General features: G+C 35.8%; 3 protein-coding genes across 4 annotated transcripts; 2 read left to right on the top strand and 1 right to left on the bottom strand.

Moving 5' to 3' along the window:
• Positions 1–4,680: 4,680 nt before the first annotated feature.
• On the top strand, positions 4,681–6,492 carry LOC121744421 (cationic peroxidase 1-like). Its single transcript, XM_042137942.1, has 4 exons — positions 4,681–4,966; positions 5,053–5,244; positions 5,333–5,498; positions 5,874–6,492. Exons 1-4 carry the CDS (start codon positions 4,748–4,750, stop codon positions 6,260–6,262), a joined length of 966 nt encoding a protein of 321 aa, XP_041993876.1. The 5' UTR covers positions 4,681–4,747; the 3' UTR covers positions 6,263–6,492.
• A 771-nt stretch (positions 6,493–7,263) lies between these two features.
• Positions 7,264–10,255, top strand: LOC121744066 (CBL-interacting protein kinase 18-like). Of its 2 annotated transcripts, none has more exons than XM_042137507.1 (2): positions 7,264–7,398; positions 8,389–10,255. In XM_042137507.1, the coding sequence occupies exon 2, from the start codon at positions 8,721–8,723 to the stop codon at positions 10,152–10,154; it is 1,434 nt and encodes a 477-aa protein (XP_041993441.1). In that variant the 5' UTR covers positions 7,264–7,398; positions 8,389–8,720; the 3' UTR covers positions 10,155–10,255. The 2 variants fall into 2 exon arrangements, with proteins under 2 accessions (XP_041993441.1, XP_041993442.1); XM_042137508.1 differs by having other exon boundaries at positions 7,277–7,398; positions 8,370–10,255.
• A 231-nt stretch (positions 10,256–10,486) lies between these two features.
• LOC121744067 (structure-specific endonuclease subunit slx1-like) lies at positions 10,487–12,498 on the bottom strand. Its single transcript, XM_042137509.1, has 4 exons — positions 12,293–12,498; positions 12,058–12,196; positions 11,558–11,691; positions 10,487–11,338 (listed from the first exon to the last, which is right to left on the bottom strand). Exons 1-4 carry the CDS (start codon positions 12,448–12,450, stop codon positions 10,627–10,629), a joined length of 1,143 nt encoding a protein of 380 aa, XP_041993443.1. The 5' UTR covers positions 12,451–12,498; the 3' UTR covers positions 10,487–10,626.
• Between the last annotated feature and the right edge of the window lie 195 nt (positions 12,499–12,693).

The following is a 12,693-nucleotide window of genomic DNA, read 5'->3' as shown; positions in this document are numbered from 1 at the left end:
AGTACCGACTCACTAACGATACATTCACCAAGGGTAGGGAGATAAATCCTTTCCCCTATGGGTTTAGTAACCCATCGAGTTAGGGCATATTACCAACGCTTGTCTATAATTTCTGTTTTTATTGTTTTTTTATGTACGTAAACGGTATAATAATGTATGAAAATGTTATAATAATGTACGTAAGAAGTAGTTTAATGTAGTCTTGTAATGTATGAACCCTACACATTAATGTACAATTACTACTACACCAAACAATAAATAATTGAACCATATGAGAACGGCTCTAACTCCTTGCCCTTAGTGAACGTTGTGCTACTGGTTGGTACTACACCCTAGCCCCATGGACTACTTAAACCTTGGGGGAATGGATATAACTTCTGCCCATCATCAAACAAATTTTAATCTACATTACTCAGTAGGTGACATATACATTAAAATACAATTTTCGTACATGACATACTACAACACAATAATAATGTAGCACATCTTTGAACATCTTTAATATCAGTCGTTGCGCTAATGCAATAAGCATGTCGTTGTCCAAGTCGTCCTCGTAATCGATTCTTGCACTCGTTGAACCTATTCAGAAACACATACAATGCAATATCAATTAATGTACATATATGGCTAATAATGTAATGGAACATGATGTACAGATGTAACTAAATGATGTAACAAAACATGATGCATAAAATCAGGCTTAATTGATGTACTAAACTATCTAAATGATGTTGTTAAGTCATACAAGTATGCATGTGTGTTGTAGCATTGTTTTACACACTAATGTACAAATTTTTTGTATGCAAAATATGTATATACCGTCTAATATATCATGGCATTTTATAACCCAAAAAAAAAACAAATGATGTAACATCAAAGTGCAATAATGTACCAATTTGTGTGAATAATGTATACAATCCAAAAATAATGTACAACATCAGAATGAAGTGATGATGAATAATATTCGAATCAATGTTGAACAAAAGAACAAAAAACGCCAAAAATCTACGAAATCAAAACGAAAATTGCAGAAAAACACTAATTACTAGAAGCTCAATCGTGAGTAGCGAAATCACGATTCACGGAACAAGAAATCGAGGGAGTGATTAGAGTGAAAATTACCTGCTTTCGTTGTCTGCAGAAAGACTAGACGATTGTTTGCTCATCGTCACAAAAAAAACCATAAACCGACGAGATATACAGAGACTACGGCCTAGTGTGTATTTCACTTCGTCTTGACGGCGACAAATGGAGGAGAAAACTGTTTTTCTTTGCGAATTTAGGGCGGCTAGGGTTTTGGTGGAGAGTAGAATTGAGGGAGACGTGAGAGATGAAATGGGGGAGAGAGAATGGTGTCAATTGATATTAAGAATCAGAATCATAATTTACGTTGAAATCATGGAGTTGCATTTTTTAAACTGAATTATATAATTGTTTGTATCCAATTTTGCCCTATGATGTACGAAACTAGTATCATAATGTACCGACTGACATTTAATCAAAGCCATTAGATTAATAGATCCAATGAATTATATTAGTCATATGTTTTATACTAGGGAGTGATAAGGAGGGTAATGCACCCCTCAAAATGAATATACATCAAAGAGAATATATGCATGCTATGATGCTCATCTACTATTCAATATTCCGGTTTTAATATTGATTTTCACTATTTGTAAAGGCATTAAAATCAGTCACAAGCAGGGACAGATCCATATGAGCCTCACAAGGGGCAATTGCCCCAGCTGAAAAAAATTATTTATACTATTTTAATTATTAATTTTTAAATTTTTTGAAATATTCTCTATATATGCCCTTTCTCTAATTCTGAAAATATCTTTATATGTATTTTTGCCCCACCTATATAGAATCCCTAGCTCCGTCCCTGGTCACAAGCATATTTCTCCTATCACGTTAGTATTTTTAATTTCACCTACAACACCTGCAATTTATTTCATCATTTTTCATATTTTATTCTTTTAATTTTCAGTTTAAAAAACAAATACTAACATAGATTAAAGAGGGAACATCATTTTTGGTCCACGAACTTTGCCAAAGTATCATTTTAGCTCCGTGAACTTTGAAAGTATCATTTTAGGTCCGTGAACTTTGAGTTAGTATCATTTGAGGTACTTTTTACTATTTCCAAGTTTTTTTGGACGAAAATACCCTCAATACCTTAAAGTATATATATTTTTAATAAATTTATCATATACTCATAATTATTTATAAATATCTTTACAATATGTTTTTGACAAATTTTCTAAATATAATTTGACCTTAAATATTATCACTTAATTTTGTGACATGCAAGTAAAATTGCTTCTTCAATTTTTTATATTAATTTTTTTTAAAATTGAATAAAGAACTTTTCTTTAATAATAAAAAATTGAATAAAGATCTTTTCTTGCATGTCACAAAATTAAATGATAATATTGAAGGTCAAATTATATTTAGAAAATTTGTCAAAATATATTGTAAAGATATTTATAAAAAGATCTTTATTCAATTTTTTATTATTAAAGAAAGTTCTTTATTCAATTTAAAAAAAATTAATATAAAAAATTGAAGAAGCAATTTTACTTGCATGTCACAAAATTAAGAGATAATATTTAAGGTCAAATTATATTTAGAAAATTTGTCAAAAATATATTGTAAAGATATTTATAAAAAGATCTTTATTGAATTTTTTATTATTAAAGAAAGTTCTTTATTCATTTTTTAAAAAAATTAATATAAAAAATTGAAGAAGCAATTTTACTTGCATGTCACAAAATTAAGTGATAATATTTAAGGTCAAATTATATTTAGAAAATTTGCCAAAAATATATTGTAAAGATATTTATAAAAAAATATGAGTATATGATAAATTTATTAAAAATATATACACTTTAATGTATTGAGGGTATTTTCGTCCAAAAAACTTGGAAATAGTAAAAAGTACCTCAAATGATACTAACTCAAAGTTCACGGACCTAAAATGATACTTTGGCAAAGTTCGTGGACCAAAAAATGATGTTCCCTCTAGATTAAAATACCAATACGATTTTAAAAACACTACATTATAATATTTTTATTTGATTAAACCTCATAAATTAAACTTCAATTGTCACCTGATAAATAAAAGAAGAATGAAGGTTTTAGAGATGAAATAATATACTACTATTAAAACTTTTAAAAACAGAAAACTAAAAATTTGATTTCAACCGGATTTTGCTGTTGAAAACGGCCTCCAATAATGCTGGAAAAATAGCCGCTATGCCGGGCGCCCGACCGCTGCAGGTGCGACTGTTTTTTTTTCTGGTGGCCGCAAAATATTGACACCTGCAATAAAAGTCCCCAAAATGCGGCCTTATTGCTAATGCCCTAATCATGCAAAAATATATTTAAACCTCATCAAAGAGAATGTATGCTCATTGCTCATCTACTACATTACAAGGAAAGGAAAATTAATATTACTGTTAATGTGTTTACGGCTGATACCTGTAGTTAATACTCCTATTTCTATATGTAATCAGTGGCTAATTTACATAAGGGATTCAATTATAGTCATAATAAACTCTCGTGTATACTAATATACAATGATTACCCAACTAACTAAAGTGAAAGCCAAATGTATCATCTAAATTCACAACATGATAAAATTTTAGGCAGAAAGTACGATGTATATCCATGTAAAGTCAAAATATGAAAACGACGACCATCACCTTCAGTTGTTGGGTTGAAGTTTCAAACTTTTATAACGCATCTTTATTTTTTTATTTGTATTATTCTATTAAATTGTTGTTATGTAGCAGTAATGTATTTTACACAAAACTAGGATCCCATAATCATCTCATCCTAACTCCGTCCCACAATCCCATCAGAAGTGGAGTATTTGACTTTTTTCTATCCGGCACCAAGAGTACTATTGTTTTATGAATTAAGTGGAGAGAGAATAATGTAGAAACAGTGATTTCATTTTAATTAAAAAAACATGTCAGTTAGAATAAGATGACCTAAGAATAAAAATGTGTCAATTTGAATGAGATGGAGATGTTTGTATAGTTTACCATAAAAATCATAAATCCTTATATTAATCTCCAAAATCATTATCGGGACAATGGAAATAGGTTTTAGGATTAATTACCTAGCTATAAATTGATACAAGAATTGTTTTCAAATTTTGATTTCAACCCATTCAAAAAAAATTAGCTATTGACCAATGAAATTTGAACTTGTACAAATTCTAAAATAATTATAAGACCATGTATTTCTCATACCTAGAAATAGAGTGGATTAAAAATCAGAAATATTAATTCACGTATTTATAGATAATTAACCCTGAATATTAGTAACACATAAATTTGGCTCAACTTATTTATCATTATCTAATAAGTATAGTTTTGTTGGCGGCATCAATATTTATACTCCCTATATGGTTGTCACGCAATTGAACATGTGTTTAATTCCTTTAATTTTGATTCCACATTCTGATTACAAAATAAATGTATGTTGGAGTTGCAAATCAGATGAAACCCTATATGTAAATTAAATTTCATTAAGGAGTTATTAATCCAAAACTAATTAATTAAATTAATGGCTCATGTATATTATAGAAGTAATAATAAAAGGGATGATGAGTGAAGGCACTGAAATGGGATGCCCGCAACCACTATATATAGTCCATGTTGAAGTAGAGCATTTAGCACAACCAAATTTCCATCAAATAATAGATAGATAATAGCAGGTAGTTTTAGAATCAAGCATGGGAATGAAGCGTTGCTCAGTAATGATAGTAATGATGTTATTTTTGCAGCAGCAGATACTGATAAGTAGAGCCCAACTATCCTCCCACAACCCCTACGCCACATCTTGCCCCAAAGCTCTAACCACCATCAAAGCTGCTGTCTATACCGCTATTCTCAAGGACCGCGGCATCGGAGCTTCCTTGCTCCGCCTCCATTTCCACGACTGCTTCGTCAATGCACGCTCTCTCCCTCTCTCATCCATATTTCTTACTAATTGCCAAGGTCACCATGCATTAACTAACTACATTGAATAAACCAACAGGGATGCGACGCATCGGTTCTTCTAGATGACACCGAGAGCTTCACCGGAGAGAAAACGGCCGGCCCCAATAACAACTCGCTGAGGGGCTTTGAGGTGATCGACTCCATCAAGTCCCAGCTCGAAGCCATCTGCCCTCAACTCGTTTCTTGTGCCGATATTTTGGCCCTTGCTGCCCGCGATTCTGTTGTCGCTGTATTTATCTATCTATCTATCTATCTATCATAAATTTCCCCGCACAAAATAACTAACTATATATATATATATATGTGTGTATTTGCAGCTGAGCGGACCTTCTTGGGCTGTTCAGTTAGGGAGGAGGGATTCCACCACCGCCAGTTACGACGCTGCCAACTCAGAGATCCCGTCGCCATCCTTGGATGTCGCTGACCTCATCTCCGCCTTCTCCAACAAAGGCTTCACACCCAAAGAACTGGTTACCCTTTCAGGTGACAACAAACTGCCATTATAAGGATACAAAATTTGAGACTTGCGTTACAAATACTGAAAATAACTAAAATTGAGAGCGCAAAGAAACGTCCTTAAATTGAAGACACAATCCCACTAACCCTTAATCTTGTGCTTTTCTAGGACACCAATATTGAAGACTTTTTTTAAAAAAAAATCAAAGGTAGTATATTTAAAAACATATAACATCCTTAAGTAACTAAAAAAAGTAGTTATAAAATATTGAAACATTCTCATGTTAAGAGATATCAACTTAAGAGCCGCTCTTTTATCACTAATTGATGTTGAGATGTTGGGTTGAACTCCAGATACGCTTCAATGAATGAGATATATAATTATGTATGCAAATGCAACAGGCGCTCACACAATAGGGCAAGCAAGATGCTCGGTGTTCCGAGGGCGTATCTACAACGAGAGCAACATCTACGCCTCATTCGCCACGTCCCTCAAATCCAACTGCCCCTTAAACGGCAGCGACGACACTCTCTCCCCCCTGGACTCCGCCAGCCCGGTCTCGTTCGACACTGCCTACTTCAAGAATCTGCAGGCCAACAGGGGCCTGCTGCACTCCGACCAGGAGCTCTTCGGCGGCAGCGCTTCCACCGACGCTCACGTCACCGCCTACACCAATAATCCGCCGGCTTTCTTCGCCGATTTCGCCACGGCCATGATCAAGATGGGTGGCCTCAGCCCCCTCACAGGAACCGACGGCCAGATCAGAACCAACTGCAGGAAAATCAACTGATCCGATTTCATTGCCAACTCAATTATAATTATAATAATAATAAGGGATTTGAATGAGTGAGGAGTGATTTTAATTTTATATATGTAGTGAAGCGGGAAGCTCAAGAAAGCAACAATTTGTATTATAGTTATGCTTGTTAGTTGTTATAGTATTATTATGTACGTGTGGTTTGATTTATGAGAAGGTTTCTCATTCAATTATTTATGCAACCTGATTGTATTTGTATCGCATACTATACCTATCAATATGCTTTACTACATTGTGAAAATTGAGAATTTAAGTGAAATTCGAGATATATATAGTGTGTCCCAAAGCCCATCAGAAAAGCCCAATAAGTTTGATTTATTAGGGGCCCATGTTACAGTGGGCCAGCCCAAGTCAGGTATCCTCCAGGATAGGTGACAGTGACACCAATGTACATGTGTATGACAATTGACAGAGACACAGGCGTTAAATAGCATATCATGTGGCATTATTACGTAAGTGGCTTGTTTAAATCGGAGCTGTACCATAAAGCTTATTTATATGTGTAATCTATATATTCTGACGCGTTTCAAAAGTTACCATTTTTTAAAAAATCGATAAATGATTTCACATTTATAAAATGATAGGTGAAAAAAATGATGTGATCTCGCAAACTTTGAAAATTTAGAGCTACCTTGGCCTATCTATTCCGGTTAAATGTAGAATAGTACAAGTCTACAATAATTTATACTATTTTGTCGTTTTGTTAGGTTTAAATGTACCCGTGGAAATGGAATCATAATAAATAGTCAAGATCTTCCTCGAACTCAATTTCGCCTAATTTAGTCACATATTCTTCTGCGGCATGGACATTGAATCTTTGTAATAATATTTAATTTGCAAATTACTGACAAGTTAAAATATGAATAAATTTATGAAATCTAATTATAATTCGAATACAATAAATCAAATTATTAGCTAAAAAAAAAGTTGAAGATGTTTTTATTTAGACAAGAGATTGTTTAATTGGTGGCATCCACAGTTCTGGGGACACAATACCGAACTCAGATTCGATCTTCTTTTAATTTCAATCACAACTCACAGCGTTGCTTTACACCAACATCACGAGCTCTCTCTTTCTCTCTCTCTGCGCGGGGGAAACACAAATCAAGGTAACCAATTATTGATTCTTGTTGATTCCTTCACAATCTATGGATGCGATCGAATGCGAATGATTTTAGCTTCCCAATGCCGCCTCTGTTTTTTTTTTCTCTCAATTGTCCCAATATCTGCCTCTTCTTTTGGGTGTTTTCTGATATTTTCTGTTAAATGGTTTGTGAATTTGTCTTATTTTTTAGTGAATTCTGTGTATTCATATTGACTTTCCTCTCATGTTTTTGGTCGCCATTCGTTGTTCATACTCAATAATGAAAAAAAATCTAGCCTTTTTCTTGATACTGTAAAAAGGGAGCCAACCATATCAGCTTTCTTTCCTTCGTTTTTAATTGTACTTGCGTCAGATGAGAATAAATATTGACACCATGATGATTTAGGTATTTCTTGTTAGTGGTTATTAGACCTAAATTCATTTCTGAATAAGAAATTGGGTGGGAGGAAAATGTGGAGTTAGAAATTGAATATGAAGGTTAAAAACTAGGAAAAAAACTAGTTTGAGGGCTTTCTTCAATTCATACATACATTCGATTGTTTAAAGGAATAATGACTGAAAATCATAGCATAGTATTTTTTTTTTCCTGAGCTAGTGTTGTTGTATGCTGCTTTTGCTTAGTTTTCTCCTTCCATTTCAGAATCAAGTTTACCATTTTTAGATTAGCATCTAAATATGTAAGGCACTTTGATGTTGCTAACGTTTTACAAGATAATAGGATAGCTTCTTCACATAATTTAGATTTGGTTGGTCTTCAAGAGAGTCACTAGCTATGATTTTAATGTTGTCTATGTAGTATAAATGATTTCTTGATCATGATCTGTGCTTTTATCATCAATACAATCAAATCTCTTTCCACCTCTTGCATGCTTTAAATCTTCATAATGTTATGCAATTTATTGTTTTTCCTGTCTATGCTTAACTTGACTGATTCTGTGAAATTCCTCTTCTAACAACATGTTAACGTTGATTAAGTTATCACCGAACTTTTCAGTTTCTCCCTTACTGGTCTTCTTAAAGAGAGGAGTCGGGGTATGCTGAAAAATGTTCTTGCAGAACTGGACTCATAATTCTAAGGATTACAAAGACTTGGCCTTATAGGAATTGCTGTTCGTTCATGTGGACGAGAGTGAAGAAGATAGAGTGGACAGCATGCATGCTTTTTATTCAAGATTATTGTCAACTCCTAAACTCCCCGCTTCTTTGATAGGCATCTTGGGTGAAGATGGTTGAGCCCTTCATCACGTTCCACGGCCTTCACAATTTAACTCTTCAAAGGCGAATAAGGAATAGATTATTATAGTGTTTTTTCTGTAGTTTCTCAGTATGGATAGTAAGAGTAATGTGTTGATGCATAGATATGAGTTAGGAAGGCTATTAGGGCAAGGCACATTTGGAAAAGTTTATTACGCAAGGAGTCTACAAACGGGACAGAGTGTAGCCATTAAAGTTATAGACAAGGAAAAGATTACAAAGGTGGGGATCATAAATCAAATCAAGAGGGAGATAACGATTATGAGATTGGTCCGGCATCCTTACATAATTCATATTTACGAGGTCATGGCTACCAAGACAAAGATCTACTTCGTGATAGAATACGCTAAAGGAGGCGAACTATTCAACAAAGTCGCGAAAGGGAGGCTAAAGGAAGATCTAGCACGGAAATATTTCCATCAGTTGATAAATGCAGTCGACTTCTGCCATAGCAGGGGCGTCTACCACCGAGATTTGAAGCCTGAAAACATATTGTTGGACGAGAATGAGAATCTGAAGATCTCCGATTTTGGCTTGAGTGCGCTAGCAGAATCAAGGCGCCAAGACGGGCTTCTCCACACAACGTGTGGGACCCCTGCCTACGTCGCCCCTGAAGTGATCAGCAGGAAGGGCTATGATGGCGCCAGAGCCGATATCTGGTCTTGTGGGGTGATTCTTTTTGTTTTGCTCTCTGGATATCTTCCATTTCATAGCTCAAATTTGATGGAGCTGTACAGAAAGATCGGGAAGGCCGACTTCAAATGCCCTAAATGGATCTCTCCCGAGGCGCGAAGGCTGCTTTTAAGAATATTGGATCCGAATCCAATGACTCGGACTTCAATTGCGAAGATCAAGGAAAGCACTTGGTTCAAGATGGGATTGAGCTCTAACTTAGAAGGCAACGATGCTGAAAGCAGCACATCCACGAGCCAGCATGACAGTACATCACCAGACAACAGACTCACGAACCTTAATGCGTTCGATATCATATCCCTCTCTGCTGGGTTCGACCTATCTAGACTGTTTGAGGAGCCTTCTGTAAAGAAAGAAGCTAGATTCATTTCACTGCAGCCGGCCTCTGTCATCATATCGAAGCTGGAAGAACTTGCCAAGCGCATGAAGCTCAAGATAAGTAAAAAGGACGCCGGGTTGTTTAAGTTCGAAGGAACCGAGGAAGGTAAAAAGGGGTATTTGTCGATTGATGCAGAGATCTTCATGCTCACACCGGACTTTCATATGGTTGAGATCAAGAAAACCAGTGGAGATTCGCTGGAGTATCAGAATATGTTTGACGAGTCTATTAGACCTGGCCTGCAAAACATTGTTTGGGCTTGGCAAGGCGAACCACAGCCTCAACCGGAGCCCAACCGGCAACAGAACGAGCTCCTACTGCCATCATCATCATCATCATCATCATCATCATCGCAGGAGCAACATTCAGAGCAGCAGCCAAATCAAGACCACTTACAGCAGCAGCTGGTGCTGCTGCAAGAACAACTACCTTGATCTTCACCAACTGGCAAGTTTTCTGATAGTTTTTTTTATTCAAGTGTAGCACTCGGGTAACTATTGAGTATTGAAATGATTTTTTTTTGTCTACACATAAATCATGATCCCGTGTATAAGGTAGTTTTGGCGAATTAAGGTTCGTGAGTATTGAAATGATTTTTTTTGTGAGATCTCATAAATAAAACTACCTTAAAAATCATTGCTAAGTATAGTTTTATTTATGAGATCGAATTTTAAGGTAGTTTTGTTAAAAACCATCATTAATTCGCCAAAAAAGTACTTAGGTTGGTCACATCTGCACATGCTATTGAAATAGTTAATAATCTAAGTTTGAACGATAAAGCAATATACGAGCTGTGATATTATAATTTTATCATAAGCCATTTCAAGTTTTCAACACAAATCATGCTCATTGAAATACAACCTTGATGAATAATACATTATGGTTATGGATTTACATCATCACTAATTATACAAAGATGGGAGAATTGGTCAAGTCAATCACCTCAGGGCCCAGATTCGGCCGCTTTCTCCTCTTCTTGCTGCCTGACTTTTCCATGTAACAAGGTGAAGGCGTGAAAAGATCAATGACCTCCACGTCGTGACCACTGATGTCAGTACTGATCAACACTCGATATTTGTCAATTTCTGGCTCGTCTGATACTGTAGTTAGCTTGCCCAACCCGGGACTCTGTTTCTCTTCAGCAAACAAGGAGCTAGAAGGTGAACACAACGTTCTGGCAGGGGACGAATTGGATTGAGATCCCACCCATGTTCTTGCCTGGCATCCACTTGATTCAGGACTAGCATGATTTACCTGCTGGTTGAAGTTTTGTTCAGAAACTTGATAGCTAGGAGAATAGTGAACCCTCATTGGTCCAGTTGATTCAGGACTAGCATGATTTGTCTGCTGGCTAAAGTTTTCTTCGGAAACATGATAGCTACGAGAATTGTGAACTTCTTGTTCCCTCATTGCTCCAGTTGATTCTTTATCTTTCAGTTCATGCAAAATGCACTCACTTTCAAAATCATCCCATTCATCATTCATACGCACATTTTCATTGTAGCATGGCAACTCGTCCATGGAACTGACTTGGGTCCGCATCTGCTCGGGCAAGGCTGGACAGCCGGAGGTATGCTGTCGGTATTTTGTTGAGAACAGGTTCAGCGTGAGGTCCAAACTGACAAAGTGAAACAAACCATAGAAAGTCGTGAATATAGACGGGATTAAAAACAAAAACAAAGAACACTTTCAAGTTTAGCAACAGAATTTGCCATGTACTGACAAAGTGAAACAAACCATAGAAAGTCGTGAATATAGACGGGATTAAAAACAAAAACAAAGAACACTCTCAAGTTTAGCAACAGAATTTGCCATGTACAAGCAACAAATTTCACACCTTTGCCAGGGAGGAAGGGTTAGCATTGTATAGGCCAGTTTAATCTTGTTGGCAAGTCCAGATATCGATTTGAAACCTGCAGCTGCCTTCCTGACCGCTAGAGATTCTAACGGGTGTTGCCACGCCCACTCGAACTGCCACAAAACAATTTTCATCAAGTCAAATTCATTTAGTAGTGTTGTTACTTCAAATACTTGTAGCAGATAAGCAGACATGTATATTGCAACAGATTATGAAATTACATATCAATACCCTTGCAAAAACCTTCAACAAATAAATTAATCAGTCAGGCACCAAGAAGACTATATGGATCACAAAATGATCAGTTATTCATCAAGAAATATCTAAACTGTTTTTTGAAACAAAATAACTCGCGATTTGAATATGGAAACAACAAATTAACCAATTTGGAAAGCTTATAAAGGAAAAAGGACGAAACCCCCAAACTCCGCTTTAATGTAATTGCAGAAACAAAATCTCCAAAGATAAAGAAGAAGGACCTGAAGAGCCGCGATATTAGTAGGGAAGCCGTAGATGCAGAGCACCATTTCCCAGGGGCGCTTCTTCTTGGTGCGGCACGCGCCGCTCCCTATTTCGCCGTTATGCTGACGTATTCTCCGTCGTGGATTGACAGTATATCTGCAGAAACAGAAATAAATCGATAAAATTATGTTTGAAGCTTAGATAATCAATAGATTGAATTGGGCGGAATCGGAATCGGAATCGGAATCCTACCCGATGTATGTTTGGCCTTTGAAGCGGGGACAGAGAGAAGTGAGCAAGTAGCAGGCGAAGAAGCCCGATCCCTTATCATCTTCATCTTCTTCATCACCATTTTTGCCGATTTGATCCGCCGCAGTGATTTGGGGCTCTTTTGCCTTTGTTCGCCCCATGCCTTACTGACCAACTCATCCGATCGATACCCTCATTTCTATCGTAAAAAAATATGACCGTTGCCAATATACAATATTTACCTATATTTTCTTTTCTGTTTATAATTGTTTTTTATTTCATTAGATCCTTAGTAATGCATTTTGATTTAAGAGATTCATCTTTATTTAACGGACTTCATAATTTAATTGAATTTTTTTTTCAATTTTTTTTTTATTTTCCATCTTCTCTTATTTATTTGAATT

Source organism: Salvia splendens, chromosome 8 (assembly GCF_004379255.2).
Source record: "Salvia splendens isolate huo1 chromosome 8, SspV2, whole genome shotgun sequence".
NCBI classification, from domain to species: Eukaryota; Viridiplantae; Streptophyta; class Magnoliopsida; order Lamiales; family Lamiaceae; genus Salvia; species Salvia splendens.
Note: the sequence above shows the minus strand (reverse complement) of the source record. Positions and strands in the feature narration are given on the sequence as shown.

Coding starts and splice junctions, on each gene's coding strand:
- LOC121744421 (XM_042137942.1), top strand. CDS start 4,748: ATGGGAATGAAGCGTTGCTCAGTAATGATAGTAATGATGTTATTTTTG. Junction 5,245..5,332: donor CCCGCGATTCTGTTGTCGCT/GTATTTATCTAT, acceptor GTGTATTTGCAG/CTGAGCGGACCTTCTTGGGC. Junction 5,499..5,873: donor AGAACTGGTTACCCTTTCAG/GTGACAACAAAC, acceptor CAAATGCAACAG/GCGCTCACACAATAGGGCAA.
- LOC121744066 (XM_042137507.1), top strand. CDS start 8,721: ATGGATAGTAAGAGTAATGTGTTGATGCATAGATATGAGTTAGGAAGG.
- LOC121744067 (XM_042137509.1), bottom strand. CDS start 12,450: ATGGGGCGAACAAAGGCAAAAGAGCCCCAAATCACTGCGGCGGATCAA. Junction 12,197..12,292: donor AAAGGCCAAACATACATCGG/GTAGGATTCCGA, acceptor CTGTTTCTGCAG/ATATACTGTCAATCCACGAC. Junction 11,692..12,057: donor CTAATATCGCGGCTCTTCAG/GTCCTTCTTCTT, acceptor GTTTTGTGGCAG/TTCGAGTGGGCGTGGCAACA.